Raw genomic sequence first — 25,411 nt, forward strand, 5'->3', positions numbered from 1 at the left:
AAAGTTATTTGGGCTGCACAAGCCTCAAAATACTCAATGGTCTAAGTAGCTGACTGATGAGGTAATTTTTGTCAGGAGGCATGGCCTTAGCTGTGTGATGGATGGTCCCTCTTCCTGCTGCTGCAGACTCAAACACCTGCCTATCACCAGAGCTCTGCTCCACCAGCTCTCTCATTATTCTTTCACAGTTAGTGTCAACTTCTCTGTCTAGAGCAGCCGTGGGCAAACTACGGCCCACGGGCTGGATCCGGCCCGTTCGGCTGTTCTATCCGGCCCGCGGAGCCAAAAGAGTGGAGGGTTCTCTTGCTCTCCCCTCCGCTCCTTTACTTTTTTTTTTTTTTTTTACATATATATATTTTATTGATTTTTTACAGAGAGAAAGGGAGAGGGATAGAGAGTTAGAAACATCAATGAGAGAGAAACATCGATCAGCTGCCTCCTGCACACCTCCCACTGGGGATGTGCCGCAACCAAGGTACATGCCCTTGACCGGACTCAAACCTGGGACCCTTCAGTCCGCAGGCCGACGCTCTATCCACTGAGCCAAACCGGTCAGGGCAGCCGCTCCTTTACTTTGAATTTATATTAGTTCACACAAACACTCCATCCATGCTTTTGTTCCGGCCCTCCGGTCCAGTTTAAGAACCCATTGTGGCCCTCGAGTCAAAAAGTTTGTCCACCCTTGGTCTAGAGTGACTTCAACTCACCCATAAGTCCTCTGTTCTCTTACTTTCCAGTCTTTCTGGATCCGTCTTCCCCTCCTCCACTCACCACAAAAGCTCCCAGGAGAGGCGGACAGCCAGGTGGGAATCAGTATTAAACTTCCCCGGACAGGTATCAGGCTAGCAAAAATCTGTCTAGTTAGGCTAAAAGCACGAGTTAGGTGTGGCTTCACCTGCTCTTCTAGTTGATTTGCACACTTATTTGGAGAATGAATGGGAACATTTTGATTTGGGCAGACACCACTGTCCTGCGGCCACCTGGAAGTCAACTCTCTGGGTTTGTCTGTCTGAACATATCTTAGTTTCACTTCCATTTTGAAAGGAATTCTTGCTGAGTGGAGAATTCTGGCTTAGCATTTGGTTTCAGTCCTTTGAGGACACCACACTATCTTCTGGCTTCTGTTATTTTTGGTGAGAAGTCGGGTATTTGTTGAATTACTACCATTCAAGTTTTGTCTTCTGTATTTAAGATTGTTTCCCTTTAATTTCCACTGTGTCACCGTGATGCATCTGGATACATAGGTTTCTTTTATTCGTATTGTTTGAAACTTACTGCACTACTTGAATCTGTAACTTGATGTGCATCTTGGAAAATTCTCAAAGGATCTCTTCAGATACTGCTTTTGCCCTATCCTCTCTCCTTTCTAGGACTCCAAATAAACAGGTAGCCTCTCTCACTGAACTCATTTTTTTTTCACCCATTTTCCTCTCCTTGCTTCAGTTTGGTTGATTTCTCCTGACCTGTACTTCTTCTCAGGTATGCCCAACGCAAGGCTCTGCCTCTCAGCTGCTGCTTCCTAAGTGGTCAACACTCCAAGGAAAGAGTCCCAAAGGACGGTCTCATCTCTCTGGACTTCCTTCTGGATTTGGTCCTCTTATAACTGGCTATATTGGTCACACTTGGTTTTTGTTAAGATGTTTTCTTCTACTTCGTTCAGATTTTTACTTGGCTTCAGCAGGAAGGCTAAATGACCTGGTCTGCCATAACCAGCCCCGGCCTTCAAGGTGGTCATTCCTAACGGGTTCATAAGCACGGATCTTCCTTTCCCCGGAGAGAAGAGGATTACACATGTGTAACTGGGCATCAGACACACACACTGGCAGACGAGATGCACGTGCCCACGTGTACCAAGGTCACAAGGACGGCAGGAACCAAGACTGTGCTTCCCTTTGGAACCAGAGATGAGAAAACGCTTTCTCAGGAAATTGGTCAGGTACCTGCCATCATAATACAGCTGGTATTCACTTTAAATAAAGAATATATTAGGTCCTCAGAATAGAAAAAAACCCCATCTAATAAATTTATACAGTGAATAGCGTGTCTTTATTCTATTTACAGTACATTTGTTATAAATATAATACATTTTTGAAAAGCTTATTTTTATTAACTGAAATTTATATTTTAAACAGATCAACTCAAATGTTAAAGTTACATAATAAAGAATATGATAATTTAAATGACAAAAATCTCATATTGTGAAATAGTGCACACTATGATGAGATGAATGAGGAAAAAAAGGTCAAACTCCTTTCAAAACTATATTCAAAGCATCAGAAAAAAATTTCTTTTTACAAAGTTATGTATAAGCCATAGGGAACCACCAGGTACTGAACCATGACTTATAACCAAAGTTCAGAACTGATTTTAGAGAACCGTGTGAAGCAAGACAGGAAAGTTTGTATTTCATACTCTATTGAACTTCACAGTAAAGCTGGAATTTGACTAAAGGCTTAACAGGAGTATTGCCAACGAGGCCCTTTCTTCCTCAAAATCGTCTAATGTTTGCATACCATCGATAAGTTGTAACAGCAGACTTAGACACTGGTTTTTAAGATGGTGCTTAATAAGGTGCATGGATATGTTGAAATTCTGCAATATGAGCATGTAAATTATTACCAGGTTTAAAGAAATACAAAAGAAGAGTATCAGTTTCTCAGTCCAACGTGCTTTACATCATCAGCAAATTGACAAGTATTTTGCAGTGATCCGACACCAACCTCGAGAACAAGTTAGGTATTCCAAATACTGCTGTAAAAGTCAGTCAGTAAAATAAACTGATTCTTGTGGATTTCAGTACAACTTTACAAGCTGTCACACATTATTAATGATGATCAGGGCAGGCATGGAGTTCTGCTGACTTGTTTCAAACACTGTCACTTGGTCCGATAACTTGGCAAATACCCTAGGAGTTCCAAGGTTATAGACACCTGTGTGGACAAAGCATGCTTTCAGCTGCAAGCTGTGAATCTCCTCGCTTTTAAGCTGCAGTTTATACTGTGTTTGTCCAAGCCATGTAAATGATCCATGGATTTCCAATGATTCTGGACTAAGGAAGGAGGGAAAGGGTAAGTTTAAGGGTTTTTTCTTTATAAATTTATCCCCGAGGTCCCAATTAACACATCCCTTCTATCTAGCAATTCAATTTCTAGAAATAATTTTATGAAGCCAACTATTTATTAATGATAACAATAATGGCATTGCTGTTATTACTATTGCTATAATAGTTAACATTTATGAACAGTTACTATGTTCTAGGTACAAGGCTAAGAGTGAATTATCTTATTTAACACTCAAAACAGCAGCTAGCAAATGATGGGACCTGTTTTCAAACCCAAGCTTTTAACTACCACCTGGCTATCCATACATAAAAACCCATGTGTATGGAAGAATGCTTATAATATTGAAGCTGTTTATAATACTGAAAAATGGAAAGCAACTCAGTATCTACCAATAAGTCATTAGTTCCTTAATTACAATACAAATAATCACACACAGAATGTGTTTGGATTTCAGAGAGCTGCTTCCGATCCTGGGATGTTAATCAACAATAATGAGTGTATGTTTCACATTACTAACAATCCACAAATTTCTGAATTCCAAAAAGCACCAGCTGTTGGAATATCAGATGCGGGAGTATGAACCAGCATTTTTTTTTTAATATTATTTATAATCAGGAAAATAAAACTTTAAAAAAAACACACTTTTTATCACAATCTTGCTGGTTTTCAATTTTAGAGTTCCTTCTCACCAACAAACTTCTATAAAAACTTCTAGCTCTGGTCAAATTAATTTTGTGCTTGGGGGATGCTTTCCATTTTGTCCCTGTCCTATGCTAAGATGACCCTCCGTAACCCTTTGCTAACACTTCTGCAACACCAAACAGAGAAATCAAGACGTGCCTGAGTAAACGTTATCCATGTTAGTAACTATTTGCAGAATTTCAAAATATTACGTTGCTCTCAGATGAACCTTAAACTATAAAATAACCTTACCCTACATAGACCTTTACCTTGTCGTTTTGTGCCGAAGATCAACTATGACGTCGACATCAGCCTTAGAGCAATTGGAAAGTAAGAGGGTGACGGGAACTAAACAAAGGCTACGGAAGAGAAACAAACAGATAATCGGCGGTGTGCTTTTAAAAACCAACCTTCGAGTACATAACACTTAAGAGCACCTAACAGAGAAGAAGCTCCTTAAAAACTAGATTCAAGAAGGAAAAAAACTGAGACCCAAAACCACTTAAGACAAATTGTGTATGTAAATAGAGTAAAACATAGTAATACAATGCCTGAATATCAGAATATACACATCCACAAACCCGTTTTTTATTTCAATGTATTATAGTTAACCTTAAAAAAAACACCAACTGAAATATTTCTAGGTGGTTATTTCCCAAAATGAAAACAAAAGTAAATAATCTCAACTACAGAAGGTCAATGGAGGAAAAAATCAATCATGGAAATGCCCACACATAACCGTTCTCTTCCTCCATTCAGCCTCTCAGGAGACAGGGCACCTTCGGCACAGTACCCAGTGCTTTTTCATTGGGATGGAGCTCCTGGCTCGCCAGCCCCAGCCCATTCCTGGGTTTCTGTTACTCTTCATTCATTCCTGTCATTTCTTTTTTTTTTTTTTAAATATATTTTATTGATATTTTACAGAGAGGAAGGGAGAGGGATAGAGAGCTAGAAACATCGATGAGAGAGAAACATCCATCAGCTGCCTCCTGCACACCTCCCACTGGGGATGTGCCCGCAACCAAGGCACATGCCCCTGACCGGAATCGAACCCGGGACCCCCCAGTCCGCAGGCCGACGCTCTATCCACTGAGCCAAACCGGTTTCGGCCCTGTCAATTCTTTTACCCACACATCTCAGCAACCTGGCACTCCACTCCCTCTTCATTTTCCTCTGGAAGTTTACCACTTGGTAAATCTTAAGTAATTAATACTGTCGAAATTTGAACTGTTTTGATGTATCTATATTGCATTCATGTCTTGGGTTTAATTTCTGTCTTCAAACAAACACAAAATGATATAACATTTTTTCCTTGTTTCTGACTTAATGATAAATCCGTGCATTAAAAGGAAACTTTTGGCAACTGAGGTAGCTGAGGCAATATCCATCTTTAACCATAGCAGCAACACAGAGAGCTGTAGTACAGGGTACATTACTAACACCAATACTTACAGATTAACTATTATTCTAAGTTTCTCCTTCAGCATTTGGATTAATGCCATTGTCAAATTAAATAAGTGTGTATGTGTTGTATAAAAATTTTAACAAAAAACCCCTCAAACCTTTTTTGATGAAATGGGTGGTTAAGTGACTCTGGGTAGTGAAGACTTGTTTTAATGAGACTAGAAAGCTGCTCTACGGATGGTCTCAAAGAAACTGCAGTGTTTTCTGGCCTGAAAAATTTTAATGGTTCCATTTCTGGTGGCTCCTGAAAAAAGAAAAAATACATGACAATAAAAGCCCTGCCTTATTATCATGTGTAATGAATACAAAGTTAAAACCAATAAAGTAAAGCAGACACTATTTCTGCTGTTATTTAAACAAACAGCTGGAATCATTTGCAATATAATTTAGGATAAAAAACTAGCATATGGAATCATTTATTCATTTCCCATTTATTATATGCTGGACTTAAATGTTGTTGTTTTTTAATATATTTTTATTGGTTTCAGAGAGGGAAGGGAGATGGAGAAAGATAGAAACATCAAGGAGAGAGAATCATTGGCTGTCTCCATGAATTCCAGCAAGTTCACATATTAGCTCTATGATCTTAGATAAGCTATTTAATATGTTAAGACTTAATTTCCTCATATATAAAAAGGGTTCATAATAATAACGATAATTTCAAAAGTTGTGGTTCTTATCTGGTGAAAGTGCTTAGTAGTAAAGCTATATTCATTCCGTTGTATAGCATCTGTTTAACTTTTTAATGTAAAGCTTGAAAATTAAGATCTAGTATTTATAAAAACAACATAAGGTAACTATTTGAATTACTGGACTAAATGTGCTTAAATTTTGTTCACAAATACTATGAGAACTTTTCGGTAAGATCAAACAGTATTTCAGGAGAAATAAGAAAACACATTAATCACTATTACCAGCTGCTACCCAACTCCAGAGGGCGCTGGTACATTTTAACAGATGCCCCTGGAATTCCACAACAGGGTGGGCCTGTTACAAGTGAGGAAATAGAACATTGTTCTCTCAAGCAAAGCAATTCTTTATATAATATGAATTCTAGATTCAATATAGAGTATACTTTAGGAACCACAAATGCATCTTAATACTCTTAGAACGGGTTAATGAATTTTATAAGAAATTTACGTTCATTTCTAATTTTAATCAGTCTTCTCAACCAACCACCAACTCAAATCCCAACATAAAGGCTTGCACAAGCCAGACCGCATCAAAAATACAACACCCTCCCCCGCCCGCCCCAGTTTACAGGAAAGCCGCAAACTGTGAGTACCTGTTTCTGAGGATACGAATAGGCTTCTTTTCCTACAGTGTGAAGAACAACATGATGCTGACCTTCCAAAATCAGCTGCTTACTGTCTTCCACCACGTAAGCCTAAGACACAAAGCACAGGAATGTCACCCTGCTGAGCAGGAGCCTGAAAAGCACTCAGGGACACTTTTTTTTTTTTTTTAATATATTTTATTGATTTTTTTTACAGAGAGGAAGAAAGAGGGATAGAGAGTTAGAAACATCGATGAGAGAGAAACATCCATCAGCTGCCTCTGGCACACCTCCTACTGGGGATGTGCCTGCAACCCAGGTACATGCCCTTGACCGGAATCGAACCTGGGACCCTTCAGTCCACAGGCCGACGCTCTATCCACTGAGCCAAACCGGTTAGGGCACTCAGGGACACTCTTTCCCTGCGGCTGCGGAGTTAGGCTGAGTGGGGGTTGGGTGCGTCCCAATCTGGGCTCGATCCCTAACCCACCTCCATGGCTGAGGGCGCATGGCTGCTGGAGGTGAAATGGGGCTAATGCTGCTCTGCGCTGGAGACCGCCCTCAGCGCCATGGCCTAGCGTGCGGAACTCTCCAAGCTGCCACAGCTCAGCCATGTGCCAAGGCCATCTGTGTGCTTGTCTCCGACTCTGAGGAGCTCTGTATGTCCAGCGGGCAGAGGCCCTTGGTGCCCCACACCAAATCAACCTAATTACCTTGACAACCAGAAGCCAGGGGAATACATCAGCCACTAGGAAACCGACAGAGAGGAAAGCCCCGGAGAACTGGCTGGCTGCAGCTGTGTGGTTATGGACTATGGCAAAGAGTCTCAGGCCAAGGATGTCACCGAGGAGTATTGCAAATGCAAGAAATGAACAAATAAACTCGGCTTTGTTTCTCAAAAAAAAAAAAAGTAACCAGCGCAGTATTTAAAGGAAGGTAGAAATATTATGGCTACTCCCTATCAATTACTAACACTCACGGCTGTGTCAGCATTTCTACTTTTATTTATTCATTCAATCTATGAAGTATTTGTCGAAATCTGTCTGCCTCAATATAACACAGCTGGCTTGGATATTTCAGAGACTCATCTTGAAATCTTTTCCAATTTGCTCTAGAGCGCCTAAGGCACTAGTACAAAAGAACAGTGTCATGAGACAAGCTCCTTTTCTCTACTGGAATACCAACACAGAGGCAAAGGCTTATTATATTCCTCTCTCTCTGCTGGGAGTATATGCAGCAGCATTTTCAGATAAAATATTCTGTTATTATAAAAAGAAAATGCTACAGGCCCTGCCAGCTGGGTAGCTCAGTTGGTTAGAGCGTCATCCCAATATGTCAAAGCCGCAGGTTCAACCCCCGGTCAGAGCACATACAAGAATCTACCAATGAATGCATCAATAAATAGAACAGCCAACTGATGTTTCTCTCTCTCTCTCCAAAATAAATAAAAATAAATTTTAAAATACGCTACAGCAAAAAATAAAGGTAAAAATAGAAGAAAACAAAGGGGAGAGGCAAATGGAATATATGAAGATGAACAGCAACAAATGAGTAATGGGTACCAAGAGGTTCATGCTGCCATTTCCCCTTTTCCAGTGTTTGGGAAGAGTTTACTCATTAGTAAAGAGTTTAACACCTGCTGCCATGAAGCTCATCATGTGTACAGTATTCTCAGCACCACTTAGAAATAGCAATAATACCGAGAAAAGTGATTGAATTTGAATGAATTCTTCCTTTTGGCAAAAAAAAGTCATTATGGAACTACTAAAAAAGTTATAAAACAACCTTAATACTGAAACTGGAATATTGAAGCAGGAAAAACATAATTAGCAGTTTACATTTGTTCTTCAGCTCAAGAGTCAAATATATATAAGCAAGGCTTGCTGAAATAACGTAACATCACATACCTTCCACAATATGACAACATTCAAATCCACCTCACTGCACTTCTGAATTAATCTCACCGCATCCTCTACTGACTGTTTTTCCATATGCGCTGACGGCTGGACTTTTTTTAATTCAGAGGATAAACTTCGATAAAAGAAATCTGCACACGGGCTTGCAGAACTTATTATCTGTTGAAAGAATATCACTTGTCTAATAAATGTTTTCTACTGAATATACCCTGCCAAACTTCTATTTCTATAACTTGTACATACCCAAAAGGCTGATTCGATAATTTCATGTCAATGTGTTGACTATAGAGAGGCCACACCAATACTTAAACACCTAAAATATCTGGTACATATTACCCGGAATCTTAAAAGATGTTACTTCAAAATAATTAATCTACACTGCTGTGACATTAGATTTGATCTTTCAAGTATCCATGATGAATGAGGAGCTCTAAGAAAATGATTAAAAAATAAATTGTTGAAAAGAAAGTAATTTTTTTTACTATTAAAATATTAAAGTATTTCTCATTCAAATACTTAGAACACTAGGCAACATCCCACCAACCAGAATGCAAGTGACTCTGGTATTAATTCGGCTGTCACACTTGAAGGGATAGAATATGAGAAAAGAATTTTAAATGGACTCAGCACTGCAGGATTTCCCTTTATGAAATATTGTGTTTCATCGTAAAGTCTCTTACTTAGATTTCCTGCATTACAGCTGTATTATACAGATGCCAACCTTAGGTTTAATAACTATTAATATATACATTGTCCCCATTAGGAGGGAACTTTTCTGGTAAACTACTGTCCGTCGTTTTCTCATTGATCTGCAATGCTTGGTAAGTTCTACTCAACCAGATTCATCGTAAGGGAAAATGCCTTTGTTTCTGTCTTCAATGGTCCCATACAAAACTATTCAGTAACAATACAATTACATCCTGAATATAATTTAAGAGTCCTGGTAATGTTTGTAGGTATTTTAAATTAAAAAATGAACCAAACAAAGCAACTGAAGTCCTGAAAGCTAAATTCAACCATTTGGGAAGCCCAGTAGCTCCAAAAGTCATACTTGTTTTAGAATTATTGGGGTTTTGTGCTGAGCTATTTCTAAATAGCTGTTTCCTCAAAATGTCAAGACAGTCACAAAGAGTAAGTCAGATGAAGGCAAATGATAAGAGAAATACAAAAAGTAAAAGGATGTTTGGAATTATCAAGGGAAAAAACACAAGGAAGAAGTAATGCCAGTAACAGCACACAACAACACAGAATTTTACATCCTTGGTCCAGAATTTTTTAGAAGCAGATCCCCAGATCACCTCTTCAGATTATCTGCAGGGCTGGTTGAAAATGCATATTCCCAATCTCCACCCAAGACATAAGGAAATGGAGCTTTAGAGGTAGAAAGGCAAAGCTCTCATTTTTACAAAATTCTCTAAGTCACATATAGGGTCTGCAGACTGATAACCTCAAGATCACCTGGCAGCTTCCTATGTAATAAAAGGCTAATATCCAAATCGACTGAACGGTGGAACGTCCTGTCACTATGACGCACACTGACCACCATGGGGCAGACACTCAATGGTGGAGCTGCCCCCTGGTGGTCAGTGCGCTCCCACAGGGGAGCGCCGCTCAACTAGAAGCCGGGTTCATGGCTGGTGAGCTCAGTGGCAGTGGCGGGAGCCTCTCCCACCTCCATGGCAGCACTAAGGATGTCCGACTGCCAGCTTAGGCCCGCTCCCCCCAAGGGCTCCCAGACTGCGAGAGGGCACAGGCCGGACTGAAGGGACCCTCCCCCACCCCCACCGTGAGTGCATGAATTTCGTGCACCGGGCCTCCAGTATAATAATATAGACTCTCAGGCTCACTCCAGTCCTGCTACATCAGAATCTGCATTTTACATCCCCAGGTGACTCATATGCACATTTTGAAAGTTTGAAAACTACTACTCTAGGGAATTCTTACAAATAATGAAGTTGGGAGTATCACTGCTCTAGACAATAATACATTTAAAATCATAAGAGTTCATTATCTGGGTCTCAGAACCATATGGTAACCAAAATCCGAAGGAGTATCATCTTTGTGTTCCACTTTCTCTAGTAGACAGGTTTCTTCATATAATCCTGTTTCTTTTTTTTTTTTTTTTAGCCCCAAGAACTATACTTATTCCATGATACTCTTAAAAGAAAGTTAATTTTAAGTAATTGATTAAAATGGTATAACCCTTACAGCATTTTTGGTCTGTTTTGGGACATGAAGTCAAGTTGTAAAACCCAACGAAGTTGACAAGTTCATCCACCAAAGAATGTGGGGATTACTAAAGCAATAGTTTTGCCAAAAGAGGCAGATGTTCCAAAACTGTGACTTTTATTGTTATTATTCTTATTATTTTTTTGGAGAACTGTGACTTTTAAAATCAAATGCTACTATGTAAAACTTTAGACAATAAAGGAAGAAAATTATTTCAAAAAATCAAATGCCTCTGTGTTTATTTGCATACCTGTTCATTTCCAAAGATGATATCTGCAAAGGTGTATTTTTCTGAGGACTGTGTGGCAACTGAAAAAATAGAGGGAAAAAACCTAATCATATCACTGGCATGAAATATAAAATGACCACAAAGAAAGGTTGAAGTAAAATGAATTTACCTTCTTTTTCCTTACATCGTATTGCCTTGAAGCAAAACTTTCCTTTTTCCCTACTGCCAAGTTTGGCATCTAGGAAGAAAATTTCAAAGACCGTTCTCAGTTTATGACATGCGAAAAATCATTATTCAGATTTCCTCAGTCAAATTGGAAAATAATTCGTAATTATAAATAACTAGAGGCCCGGTGCATGAATTTGTGCATGGGTGGGGTCCCTCGGCCTGGCCAGCGATTGGGGCCAATGGGGGCCGCAGAAGGTTGGCCGTGGGAGGGGCCACGGGAGGTTCCAATTGGGGCCATCTGGGCCGGCCAGCTGGTGGGAGGGGCTGCAGGAGGTTAGCTGGCCAGGGTGGGAGGGCAAGGGCAGGACCACGGAAGGTTGGCCGATGGCCCCCATCAGGGTCATCGTGCCAGTCGGCCATGGGGAGGGACCACAGGAGGTTGGCTGGCCGAGGGGAGGGACCACAGGAGGTTGGCCAGCCATGGGAAATTGGCTGTGGGAGCACAATGACCACCGGGGGGCAGCTCCTGCGCTGAGTGTCTGCCCCCTGGTGGTCAGTGAGCGTCACAGCGACCAGTCGGCCTGTTGTTCGGTCACTTAGGCTTTTATATATATATAGACTAGAGGCCCAGTGCACAAAATTCGTGCATGGGGGTGTCCCTCAGCCCAGCCTGTACCCTCTCACAATCCGGGACCTTTCGGGGGATGTCCGACTGCCGGTTTAGGCCCGCCGGTGGGCCTAAACGGGCAGTCGCAATCTGGGACCACTGGCTCCTAACTGCTCGTCTGCCTGCCTGATCGCCCCTAACCGCCTCTGCCTACCTCCCTGATAGCCTCTAACCACTTGCCTTCCTGCATGATCGCCCCTAACCACCTCTGCCTGCCTGATCACCCCTAACCGCTCCCTGGGGGGCGGGACCAGCTGGGGCGAGGGGCCATGGTCGTTCTGGTCTCTGGTCGTTCTACCGTTTTGGTCACTGGGCTTTTATTACATAGGATGTTGAAGCAAAAATGTCTTTGCTTTCATCTCAATAAACTAAATCTCACTCAGCTCTTTAAAAGGATAAAATTAAATTTTCTTGAAATACATATTCATTATGTCTGTCTATATATACACTGAGTGGCCAGATTATTATGATCTCTGAATGCATAATAATCTGGCCACTCAGTGTACATCCTATATAATAAAAGGCTAATATGCAAATTGTCCCCTGGACCAGGAGTTCAACCAGCAGGCAGGCCGGCCAACTGCCCATGTCCTCTCCCCCTGACCAGGCTGGCCGGATGCCCACCCATGCACGAATTCATGCACCGGGCCTCTAATATATATACACACACACACACACACACTGAGTGGCCAGATTATTATGCATTCAGAGATCATAATAATCTGGCCACTGAGTGTATATATGACAGTATAGATAGAAGTTTGAAAGATTAGAACTTGTGGGCTAGGAAGTCTAAAATCCCACCACTCTATCATTACTTCATTTCCTTTCAGTATTTGTAATAATAAAAGCATAATATGCTAATTAGACCAGATGGCCAAATGACCTTCCAGACTAAGCTGGGGCTGTGAGGGCCAAGGCAGCCACCACGGCTGCAAGGACCGAGCCCCCTGAACGAATTTCGTGCATCGGGCCTTTAGTTTCTTCATAATATGCACGATTTATACCAATATTGTTATATGCACATAATTTGCTAGAATATATTTTTTCACCATTGCAAACACCTCTAAAATGCTAATATATTTTAATTACCACAATAGTTTTAATTGCAGCTTAATTTATATTACAGCTACACTGAATTTTTCCCTAGTGAGCATAAATCTTACAATAAACTGCTCTGACCTATATGGGTTTCCCTTATTTTAAGTTAATTCCTTTATATAAATGCCCAAAACAAGGATGACCCTGAGGCTAAGGGTTTAAACATTTTTTATATTTTTTGAGTATGTATCATACAATTCATTTCCAGAAGGAGCAAATATCATTTTTCCAGCCTCACTCCACTCTACTAGATACTCTCTTGTTACTGTCAGGATGATAAACTGACAGAAATATTCTGGAAAACAATCTGTCACAATATATATCACAAGTATGCATATTCTCTTTTTCTGATGCTGTATAGGTATGGAAATACACAGAAGAGCCAGTGAGTACATAGGCATGGTTATACTCAGAAAACCCAGCCTTCTGATGGCAAAGGAAACTTCCATATTCTAGTCTGTAGGTTTCTGAACTGTTTGAAATTTTGACAGTGATCGTGTATCCAGGTACCAATTTTATGAGTGAATAAAAAATAATGCAAATAGATCTTGAAGAGAATAAAAAGATGGAAGATGGAAAAGAATCAATTAAAAAAGTAATTTGATTTATAGTTACTTAAACTAATGAAGGCACAATTTCATGCTTAATAAAATCAGTTTTAAGGAAGGTGCCATATTATGGTACTATTCTAGGGGGAAAAAAGTCAAGCAATGAAGATATGTCAGAATTTACTATGAAGAGGGAAAAAGGCACAAACCTTTGTTTTCAGAGAGATTTACAGATTTCTGTAACTTCCAGTGTTTGCTACTACTTGATACTTGTACTATATGGAATTCCTTAACACCTGCTTCACTCTATCAAAAAGAAATGAAAGAATCATTCAGGATTTAGGAGCACTAATGTATTCTAATGAAAACAATATTCAAACACTGATACCAAAGTCAACATCGATTAACATAAGATGGAAATTTTATTTTAAAATAAATTAACGATACACATTTCAGAAAGTTTGTTATTTAAATTCCTTTAACATTCTTAAAACAGACAAACCAACATTGCATCTAAGAAATGTTTATAATGTATTCCTAGTGGCAAATTTTAAAAACACTAAAAGTATTCATAATGAGTTACTGATAGTGTTTAATCGAGAATTATTTGTTCTCAATTTTTAATCAAAACTATATCATTATTTTATTTCTTCTGATCGTTCTGATATAACCCATTCCCGTTAAGGCAAAAAAACGGGAAAAAAAACCTCTACAAAACAATAAGCATGACCAATGGACACAGACAATAGGGGGGTATGTGCTAGAGGGCGGGAGCGAACGGGGAGAGGTCAATAGGAAAAAGGAGACATATGTAAAACTTTCAACAATAAAGAATTTAAAAAATAAATAAAAATAAAATGATATGAGAAAAAACACAACTGACAAAACAGAATCGCAATATAAATAAAGTTATTTAAACCACATATGTTTTTATTCTCCTGAATAAGAGCCAATATGAAAATGAAAATTTTCTTACTCTTTCAATTATTGATTTTTTTTGGGGGGTGGGATCATCAAAGTATTAGTGCATTAACCCTAAATATCCTACAAAGAAGTGCCCTTACAAATTTATGAAGCTAAAAGCAAAGTACATTATAGAATTAATAATATTTTAAAGTAAGTATTTGAATCGAACCACTCTAAAGCTCAGATCCTATTTTAATTATGAGATTGCATTCCTTTTTAAGAATATTTATTTTTATGTTTTGAGTACATAAACAGGAATGGTAAAATGTTTAAAAAGCTTTGGAAATTGTACTGTCAGAAAAGTATGTGAAGGGTTATCAAATTAATACTGAATGTGAAATCCTAACAGAGCTTTATAAATTTAATTATAAAAGAGATTCTCAATGGTGAGATCTCTTTTGGGTTGAATTACTAGCATATGAGGCTACATTATCATGTGCAAATGTACCATATTTATGCCACCAGATCTTTTTATTTGGAGACTTAAAATTATAAAGCTAATGGAGAATTAGTATGTTTTCATACTCTGTTCTTGTGAACGGAAAAATATCCATTACTAAAAACAAAGGAAATACTTCAAATAGAATTAAAAACAAAATTTAGTTTTAAGCCAACTTACAGTATTGATGTTTTCCACATCCACAAAGACTAGCATATTGCCTCCTCTGCCCTCCTCATCTTCAAGAGAGTTACTTCTGCAGACAGTGGCACGAACGTTCAGAGATCGGCTGGTGCAAATAACTGCTGTGTGTCTTAATATCCTGTGACTGAAGAAACAAAAAACTGCAAATTTAATCTAAAAACCTCTTCCTGTGTCTGAGTCTCTAAATTCCAAATAAAGCTTTTAAAACCTCATCACTTTCAGAATCATTTATTTAAAAGATATATATATAATGAAGTAAAATTACCTAGTTGGCCTTAAGTTCAATCAGTTCTCCTTTGGAGGGTACTATTAGTCTCTCTGACTTAGGAAAACAATCTTCATGTAATCATGTCCTGACCATGCCTCTTCTGTGACAGCAGCTCCAGAGAAACTGCCTACCACGTCAACTCCACACTTCCACCTGTCACTCCAAGCCCTCCACAGTAAAGCCTTACATTCCAGGCTGTATTTAGTTCCCTTTACTCGCTCCTTTATGTTTTACACTGTGGCCAAACTAAGTCGTTCAGGTTGTAAATCTCGTAAATCTTCATACATAGTCCTGGGAGACCCACTACGTCTATCCCCCTCGATATGCAAATTCTGAAGTCTTCACTTTCCTTGGAAGCTCATTTCATCCCTACTACATTCCGTAAGGCCTTCCCTGTTGTCTTGGCCAGAGTACTCTCTATCCTCTTCTTGAGGAATTAGCACTGAATGAGGATCTGAAATGTTCTTATGCTTACAAATACTGTATCATTTCTCCTCAGAGTCTTATATTTTAAATACTCCATTAAATAAAATAAATGTAGCACAATCACTCCTAGTTAATTTTATAAAAATGACAATGCACAATGAAAATATTCTGCTATATAATAGGATAGGCCACAGTCCTTGTCAGAGACAGGTTTGATTTCTTTAGTGAGTTCCATTAAAACACCACCCAATCATCTGTCAAGCACATACATACTTTTTTTTATACATTCTCGTGGGGCAGGAGAGGGCACAAGGGAAGAAGAAAGTTAAAATAATTTTCTTAAAACAGAATGACTGCAGGCATGTTGTCTTCATATACAAATGGTACTTGTGAACTTCGTTATTATGTGATAACTCTAGCCAAAAAATTCCGTTTTATTAAAGAATCGTAAAGTTTGTAAATAGAGAAGCCACTAAAAAGATTAAGCTAGCCTGGCTGGTATTGCTCAGTGGTTGAGCATTGACCTGTGAACCCGGTCACGGTTTGATTCCTGGTCAGGGCACATGCCCGGGTTAAGGGTTCTTCCTCGATAGGGGGCATGCAGGAGGCAGTTGATCAATGATTCTCTCTCATCACTGATGTATTTTTCTCTCTCGCTCTTCTTCCCTGAATCAATAAAAATATATTTCTTTCAAAAGATTAATGTAGCTTAATTTTTTCTACTTTCGGCCACTTAGAACGTATAGCTCGCTATATTAGGAACAGCGTCAGCTAAAAACAGCATGTAGATTTGGAAGGAAGTAATTCATAAAAAATTGACATGCTAGCAAATATCAAAATGTTTATTTGAATTTGTACACATATATTAAACGAAGAGGTTAAATCAGAAGTTTCCTAATGCTCACCGTATTTTAGGCAGCTTTTTAACACTTTCATAGTAAAACAGAAAGTTAATTTCATGGACACCTTCTTCATCCGGCCCACGTAACCACAGTGGTAGTTGGACTGAAGCTCCAGGTAGAAGAACAGAGTCTGGAAGGGGAACAGGAATCACCTCTGGCTGACTTCCTATGCCAATGCCGAAGTGTACAGAAGACGCTGACGAGGTGAGTGCTGCACACACAGAGGCAGGCTCGGTCACCACAGTCTTGTAAGCACTACAGTTCTCAGCAGCTGAGGGACTTAGTGGTGTCAGAGCAGTCGTGTCACCACCAAAAGTAAAGAACTCTGGGCGCTTAGAAACGACCTTCAATCCAGTGAGAGGACACTTGCTGACGTTGACAAATTCTACGTATGCTTTTCGGATTTCTCCGCAGAGGAGCCCTGTAGGGAAATGTATAAAGAACACCTGCATTGGAGGGAAAAAATAGCATTATATTGTCTGTTAACAATTCTGACCCCCTAGTGAACGAATGACACTTTAAGATGCTCTATTCTTTACTAAAGGTTTGCAAGTATTTAATTCTCTTTGATATCTCCCTGAATATGTGGCAATTAACAACTCCATTTTAGAAAAGAGATAGAAACCAATGTTGCTCAGTAGCAGATTTCAGTTATGAATTAAAGGAAAAATGTCACTAACAGAGGGTTACTGGCAAAATCTTCACAGCTCTGTAGATTATAGACAAGAGAAGTCAAAAGTAATTTAATATGGTTATATGAATTAAATAATCCTCAGTCAAAAAGTCCTTATCAATATTAACTTGAAAAATAGCTCATTTATTTATACATCATTAAAATGAAAAGATACTAGTAAATTATAGGTCTTAAAAGGGAAGAACACAGAGATCCATGATTCCATACCCATAATTTGAGAACCCCAAAAGCTCGAAGAACCTCAAGCTTTCAGGAACTCACATGGGAGCAAAAGCTGAACGTGACTAATGTGGGCTTTATATAGCTTTTCCCATTTAATGTATTATTTATTTAGTGTATGATTCACGCAAGAAATGAGCTTGATAACCAGTTGCTGCCACAAACCCAACAGGAGTTACATAACACTTTGGACATAAATATGAACATATTCACATAATTTCTAAAAATTAGGACAAAAAGTGACTTCCAACACACATCTGGTTTCAAGACTTTCAGATATTGTGGACCTATACTAAGAGGTAGAAATATGGGCTAACTACTTGCATTTAAAGAATCATTAAGTATGAATGTCAGAACTACACTGAGTATATCAGAAAGGATAACTATAACCAGTATGAGGAAAAATGTTCTAATAAAAGTTATGGCTGGCAATCCCAAAGGAGTTATAAAAATCCAGGGGAAATACCTGTGTTTCTTAATCTAAGTTTGAATGGAACTACATTATCACCACAGTTTTAAGGCATCAGATAAAATTTGTGGATATTAGAAGCTTTAAAATGGATATGAAAAAATAAGGGATTAATGTAGAATCCCAATTATAGGTTAAAAAGAGGAAAAAATAAAGCAGCATAGCATTATACTGAAGATAATGACTGAACTAATTGGCTAGTGTCAAATAAACTTAAGTCAAATTACCTAACATTTGTGAAGGAATATCAATCTTGAGATGTTACATCAAAACAACGACATGAGTAACTAGTGAGACAAAGTACCACAGCCACACTACAATATACAGACAACTGGACACCATTAACAAGGCTAAGGCGCTGGTAAAAAAAGGGAAAGGTGATGGTATACGTAAAAGATCAGTGATCCAGCATATGGAGATGTTGTGTAATGTATCTTCAGAATAAAGGTTTTATTAAGTATAATAAGTTGGCTCTTTAAGAAGAATCAACATATCTAGCCTTTATTTCAAATGTTACTGAAAGTCCTTTTAAACAGTCGATATTGGTAACAACTTCAATTTAAATGAAAAAGACCAAGACTTACTAATTTATCTTAAAAATACATATGTGAATACAAATATGCAAAATGATATACATGTGGTTATTCACTGTGGTTTTATCTGTAAGGGAAAAGGACTAGACACAAATCAAACATCTATCACACAAGTCTGGCTGAATAAACTAGATATATACACAACATAGTCTATACGAGAAAGTCAGTGGAAACTTGAAGGGGCCTGCTCTTTTCTCTGCTTTTCTATATTAAAGTGGTAGTATATATACAGTATTTTAATTTTCATCTTTTTTTCAATGAGTTTCAGTAATTTTCATCCTCACTTGTTTTGATAAATACCCTATAACAGAGGCCCAGTGCACGAATTCGTGCACAAGTGGGGTCCCTCGGCCTGGCTGGCAATCGAGGCCTATCAGGGGGCAGGCCGGCCAGGGGGAGGGGCTGCAGGAAGTTGGCTGGCCAGGTGGAGGGACTGCAGGAGGTTGGCTGGCCAGCCGGGGTGGGGAGGGGCCGTGGGAGGTTGGCTGTGGGAGTGCACTGACCACCAGGGGGCAGCTCTTGCATTGAGCATCTGCCCCCTGATGGCCGTGCGCGTCACAGCAACTGGTCTACCGGTCATGCCAGTTGTTTGGTCATAACTGTCACTTAGGCTTTTATATATCCTATCTAATAAAAGAATATGCAAATTAACCATCACTCCATCACAAAGACGGAGGCGCCCATAGCCACAAGGTGGTGGCACCCAGTCCCCTCAGTCCCGCCGCTGCAGTGTTTGGGCCTGTCAGCCCAGCCAGGGGTCGCGGGGACCAAGTGGAGAGGCGGGACCCGCCCACTCTGGTAGCGGATAAAGCCTCACTGCTCTGCCACCTCTGGAATGTCTGGGGCTGAGCAGAGAGGCTGGAATGTTTGGGCCTGTCGGCCTGGCCAGGGGTCATGGGGACCAAGCGGGGAGGGCAGGCTTGCAGGGAAGGGCAGTTGGGGGGACCAGGCCAGCAGGGTAGGGCAGTTTGGGGGAACCAGCACAGCAGGAGAGGGCAGTTAGGGGGGACCAGGCCTGCAGGGGAGGGCAGTTAGGGGTGACCAGGCCATCAGGGGAGGGAAGTTGGGGGGGGGAACCAGGCCTGCAGGAGAGGGCAGTTGGGTGAAACCAGGCCTGCAGGGGATGGCAGTAGTTGCGGGGGGTTGGGGGGGAGCAGACTAGGCCTGCAGGGGAGGGCAGTTGGGGGAACCAGGCCTATAGGGGAGGGCAGTTGGGGGGGACCAGGCCAGCAGGGCAATTTGGGGGAACCAGGACAGCAGGGGAGGGCAGTTATGGGGGACCAGGCCTGCAGGGGAGGGCAGTTGAGGGTGACCAGGCCAGCAGGGAGGGCAGTTAGGAGCGACCAGGTTGGCAAGGGAGGGCAGTTAGGGGTTACCAGGCTGGCAGGGGAGGGCAGTTAGGGGTAATTGGGCCAGCAGAGGAGCAATCAGGCTGGCAGGGGAGTGGTTAGGGGGTGACCAGGCTGGCAGGCAGAAGTGGTTAGGGGCAATCAGGCAGGCAGGTAGGTGAGTGGTTAGGAGCCAGCAGTCCTGACTTGTGAGAGGGATGTCTGACTGCCTGTTTAGGCCCGATTCCACTGGGATCAGGCCTAAACAGGCAGTCGGACATCCCTCGAGGGGTGTCAGATTGGAGAGGGTGCAGTCTGGGCTGAGGGACACACCCCCTCATGCACGAATTTCATGCACCGGACTTCTAGTATAGATAATAAAAGTGTAATATGCTAAGTGTCCAACCAATCGGTCAGCCGTTCAGTTGACCACTCGACCAGTCACTATGACGCACAATGACCACCAGGGGGCAGACGCTCAGACCAGTACGTTAGCTTGCTGCTGGGGTCTGGCCAATTGGGACTGGGCGAGAGGGCCGGACACACCCTGGAGCCCTCCCGCATTCCCTCCCCGCCGGCCAGGCCCATCAGCCCCAATCAGGACTGGGTGAGATGGCCCTGATCGGCCCTGATCGCCAGCCAGGCAGAGGAACCCCACCCGTTCACAATTTCGTGCACCGGGCCTCTAGTATAATGTAAGACATATTTCATCAGACTGTAGATCGGTAACTTCTTTCACTACTCCTTTAAAGTTCAAATTCTATAAAATATTTCTGACATAAGGTATTAGGAATAGCTCAACCAACATGGCTTAGTGGTTAAGCATCAACCTATGAACCAGGTCACAGTTCAATTCTCGGTCAGGGCACATGCCCGGGTTGTGGGCTCGGTCCCCAGTGTGGGGAGTGCAGGAGGCAGCCGACCAATGATTCTGTCTCATCATTGATGTTACTATCTCTCTCCCCCTCTCCCTTCCTCTCTGAATCTAACAAGAGCACAGTATTGACACAGAAAGGGATGAGGGAATAGAGTACTGAGCCAAACAAGTATCACCTGAAAACAAAATAAAACAGGGTATGCATACTTTCAGGATATTAGTATATTAGTAAGAAAGTATAAGCTTGCAATATTCAATTAATGGTAATTGGAACTAGAAACAAAGTTTGATCCCTACCCCTTGACATTCAGAAGATGAAATTCCCTCGGATTAAAAATAAAACACATAGAAGTTTGACAAGGGAAGTCCATGTAATTATAAAACTTAGAAGCAACAAAGTAAGAGACTATCAGGTATTATTTTATATGTTTAAAACCTGAACATGGTGAAAGACACCAAATTAATGTCAAAATAGGTGCAAAATAGGAATCAACAGAAACTAGCACTGAAATCAGTCTACAAGTCTTTTATTGGCCCTATTCACACGACACTAAATGCAACATAATTAAGCAAGTGTAAAACTGGAAAGAATATAAGCAGCTCAGCAATAGCCTATGCTCAACACACATATCACCACTGTCATGAGTATGTTACCTATCAATAGGTATAGATTTAGTGCCCACAAAAATCATCCAATGAGAAAAGGGAAATAACACCAATTAAAGGGGTATTAATAGAATTATAGGGACATATGGAAGAAAAAAATCATATGGACAAAAAATATGAAGATTGACAAACCTTGTCAGTTACCAGAGAAATGTAAATGAAAGCAATGTCATTTTTCACCAATCTGATTTGCCAAAGTTAAAAAAAACAAAACTGAAAAATATATAACATGGCAATGCACACTCCCACTCCAAAGAAAGTGCAAACTACCACAGCCTTGCTGAAGGTAATTTTGTGGTATGTTGCAAAGATTTAAATTTCTATACCCTTTGACCAAGCACTTCCATTTCTAAAGTTTAATCTAAACTAGAATATGGACACAATATATGCATAATGATGTTTACCAAAAAAGTCAGTAATGATGAAAAACTAGAACCACACCCATCAATAGAAGAATGGTTAAAATACATTACAATGTAAATAAAGGAACACCGTACGTAGCTGTTAAAAAAAAAAAAAGTTTTCACTGAATGAAAACAGTATGTTGTGAAAGACAAAAGCAAGCCACAGGGGCAAATGTGCAGGATGATTCTACTTATAATTACTAAAACTACATGTAAGTGTACTATGAAAAGTCTGAAAAGAGAAACACCAATTTGGTACGACGGGCACTTTTTGAAGGTAAATGACTAAGCTTATAAGTTCCCTTATTAGAGAAATCGGAGGATGCAGGAGGAAGGACTGCCTTCCAGTGTTCGCCCTTAGACTTCATAGCCCTGCGTTTGTTCTGCCTCACAGGTACAGACACCTGGTCCAAGGTGGGCCAGAATTCTCTCCCAGAAATTTGAAACTTGTATTAAAGTGGCACAAAAACTGTAAGTTATAAGACTAAGGCCATATCAAAAGCAATGCTTTTAAAAGGCTTACAAACATTTACTGCTACATTCCTGGAGCTGCTGAGTCCTTATTTTTCTTTGGGACTTATTATTCCATAATTCTTTAGTTGTCAGGAGATATCCAATACCCTTCAACTAAATAATCTTTTCTCATTTTTGGCTTCTGCAAACTAGTATCAGTGAGTCTTCTGCAACTGAAAGACCTTGAACTCCTACAGCATGAATGTAGAAGTGGGTGGGGATACAAACTAACAAGGTAAAGGGAATGTTGCTTTTTATTCATATTACTTTTATATCTTTACCCAAAAAAAGCCACTGATTTTATTAACAAAAATGTTCTTTTAGAAGTTTTTCCAATTTCCATTCATATTTTGAGGGTCCTATTTCATAACCAGGCTATGACTTAATGCCAAGTTGCATGATTAGCTTTACCTTTGTGAATTATATTTAATCCTAGCTTAATAATAATTCAATGTATTATCAATAACCTCAAAGCCTAAAGTTAATTCACTCAAAGTATAATCTGAACTTATAAATAAATAATTAAATCCACAAATTTAAAAGAAGTGAAATACCTCCAACAGTGGCATTTCCTCAATGATTATGGGATCTAACCGTCGATCAGGACCATACGTTATAGAGGTTTTCTCTTCTTTTGTGCTGTTAAGTCGCGGACCTTGAATTTCTAAATCTTGTCTCCCTCGAACTGACATGCTCAAGGAATGTTTCCCTGAAATAAAAAACAATCAATGTCCTTACAAACTTGGTATGTTATTATCAGTTTAGCCTGAATATATGAATACTCTAAGTTTCAGATTATTTCTCGAAAAATTCTAGATTATTGATTAGCATTGTTCATCAAAGAATTCTGCTTTATTTTCATTTTGATTATACCTATTTTATGCTGCTTAATTACTCATCTTATTAGGATTTTCTTACTTTGCAGAATGACTACCTATCACTAAATAGGAACCTGTATTTTTGAAACCTGTATTTAACCATAATGGCTATTATCCAAAAATTTCTATCTAAGAGAACGACTGTGTTGGTACCAGGTTATGAAAAAGATCCATTCACGTCCTTGCCAGTTTGGCTCAGTGGATAGTGTTGGCCTGCGGACTGAAGGGTCCGAGGTTTGATTCCGATCAAGGGCACATGTCCGGTCAAGGGCTTGATCCTCAGTGTGGGGTGTGCAGGAGGCAGCTGATGAATGATTCTCTCTCATCACTGATGTTTCTCTCTCTCTCACCCTTTCCCTTCCTCTCTGAAATCAATAAAAATAAAGGTATGAGAACAAAGCATATTTTTTTAAAAAAGAATAGCATTTAAAAAAATCTATTCTCAAAGGGAAAAAATTCCAAAATATTGAAGAGATCAACTTTTCACTTTTACTCATATTCAAATATACTAATGTATATACTGATAATAAATATATGTGCTAATATTTCTTTATAACTACAACTTTTCACTTTTACTCATATTTAAACATATAAGTAAACATAAATACTGATAGTAAATGCATATACTAATATTTCTGGATAACTACATCGTCTCAATAGATTGTACAAAGAAAATTAAACTCATTTAATATTCATGTGAGATATCCCCCAAAAGCTTCAACACAATGGAAAAAAATCAAGGGTATTAAACTATCTTTCCTGCAGGACTACTCAAAGCCTTTAATGTTCAAATGGTCACTGTGATATCCCCAGAACAGACATACATATGTAGCATTTCCCATACTGTTTGATCTAGATCCCTATTAGCATTTTACATAATAAACTACACTAAATCATGAAAATTCTGCCTATAAGATGCAACTTATTTCAATAGTTAATTCAGGGTTTGTTCTCATTAACGTCCTAAAATAAATCTATTTATATAAAAGCCCAGCGACCGAACGGCAGAATGACCGGAATGACCAGTCGACCAGTCGCTATGATGCGCACTGACCACCAGGGGGCAGACGCTCAATGCAGGAGCTATCCCCTGGTGGTCAGTGCACTCCCACTCAGCTGACTGGGATGAGCGGCTGCTCCCACAGCAAGAGCAGCCACTCAGAGGGAGGGTCCACAGCTGCTTGGCTAACCGGCCATGCCCACCACCAGTGCATGAATCCATGCACAGGCCTCTAGTATAAATTATAATATCCTATATAATAAAAGGGTAATATGCAAATTGACTCTATCAACTGGGAATGACCGGTTACTATGACGCACACTGACCACCAGGGGGCAGACGCTCAACGCAGGAGTTGCCCCCTGGTGATCAGTGAGCTCCCACAGGGGGAGCTCCACTCAGCCACAAGCTGGGCTGATGGCTGCAAGCGCAGCAGTGGTGGCAAGAGCCTCCTCGGCAGTGCTAAGGATGTCCCACTTATGTCCGGGGGGAGCGGGCCTAAGACATCAGTTGGACATCCCCCGAGGGTTCCCAGGCAGCCAGAGGGATGTCCCCCAGGGAGCGGGCCTAAACCGGCACGTGGAACCCCTAACTGAGTGGATGAATTTTCATGCACTGGGCCTCTAGTTAATAAATATATTTCGTACCATAAATGAAACAATGATCTATCGTTTATTGAAAACCATAACTTACTGGTATTAGATTAAGATCCTAAGTATGTACAAGTGGGAAAGAAAAAGATCTTAAAATTCTTAACACTCAGCTTGCTTACTTAACATGTGCAATAAAATTAGGAAGATTACTTATAAATGTTGCCTGCCTGTCAACCAAGAATTAAAAATATAGTACTAAAATGCAGAATACCATACTCAACTTCAGTGTCAATTTTTTGTTTTTAATTTTGAATTCTTATGGATTCATTCCACTTCTGTTTACTTTGTACAAAAATCATTTGTATCTAAATTCAAGTCTGTTTTAAAAAAAATAAGCCTTATCTACTCAAGTGAAGTGCCGAAAGAAGGGATTTTACAGTAAACTGTGTAGCATCTTGTCAACTTAAATAACTATATATAACAATTACAAGATAATATTAGATCTAGAAGTGTTCCCCAAGTTTACAGAAAAAAGTAAACTATGTTAAATATGTATCTTAGAGTTTTACTCTTCTAAAATTTGTAAAACATCAGCTGGGACACCAAAAATATCACATTAACACTAAAATCC

The 25,411-nt window shown here is 39.9% G+C and overlaps 1 protein-coding gene across 4 annotated transcripts in view; it reads right to left on the reverse strand.

Moving 5' to 3' along the window:
* Positions 1 to 351: 351 nt before the first annotated feature.
* TRAPPC8 (trafficking protein particle complex subunit 8) overlaps positions 352 to 25,411 on the reverse strand; it is a 70,306-nt gene continuing 45,246 nt past the window's right edge. For all 4 annotated transcript variants that reach the window (XM_080685959.1, XM_080685958.1, XM_080685957.1 and 1 more), the window contains 11 exons: positions 22,864 to 23,018; positions 16,550 to 16,992; positions 14,927 to 15,074; positions 13,551 to 13,647; positions 11,027 to 11,095; positions 10,879 to 10,937; positions 8,391 to 8,558; positions 6,493 to 6,594; positions 5,306 to 5,451; positions 4,013 to 4,102; positions 352 to 3,049 (listed from right to left, as the gene is read on the reverse strand). In XM_080685959.1, the coding sequence (XP_080542085.1) occupies positions 2,815 to 3,049; positions 4,013 to 4,102; positions 5,306 to 5,451; positions 6,493 to 6,594; positions 8,391 to 8,558; positions 10,879 to 10,937; positions 11,027 to 11,095; positions 13,551 to 13,647; positions 14,927 to 15,074; positions 16,550 to 16,992; positions 22,864 to 23,018 (1,712 nt within the window). In that variant the 3' untranslated portion in view covers positions 352 to 2,814. The remainder of the gene's footprint in view (positions 3,050 to 4,012; positions 4,103 to 5,305; positions 5,452 to 6,492; positions 6,595 to 8,390; positions 8,559 to 10,878; positions 10,938 to 11,026; positions 11,096 to 13,550; positions 13,648 to 14,926; positions 15,075 to 16,549; positions 16,993 to 22,863; positions 23,019 to 25,411) is intronic.

This window comes from Plecotus auritus (genome assembly GCF_963455305.1).
Source record: "Plecotus auritus genome assembly, chromosome: 8".
Taxonomy (NCBI): domain Eukaryota; kingdom Metazoa; phylum Chordata; class Mammalia; order Chiroptera; family Vespertilionidae; genus Plecotus; species Plecotus auritus.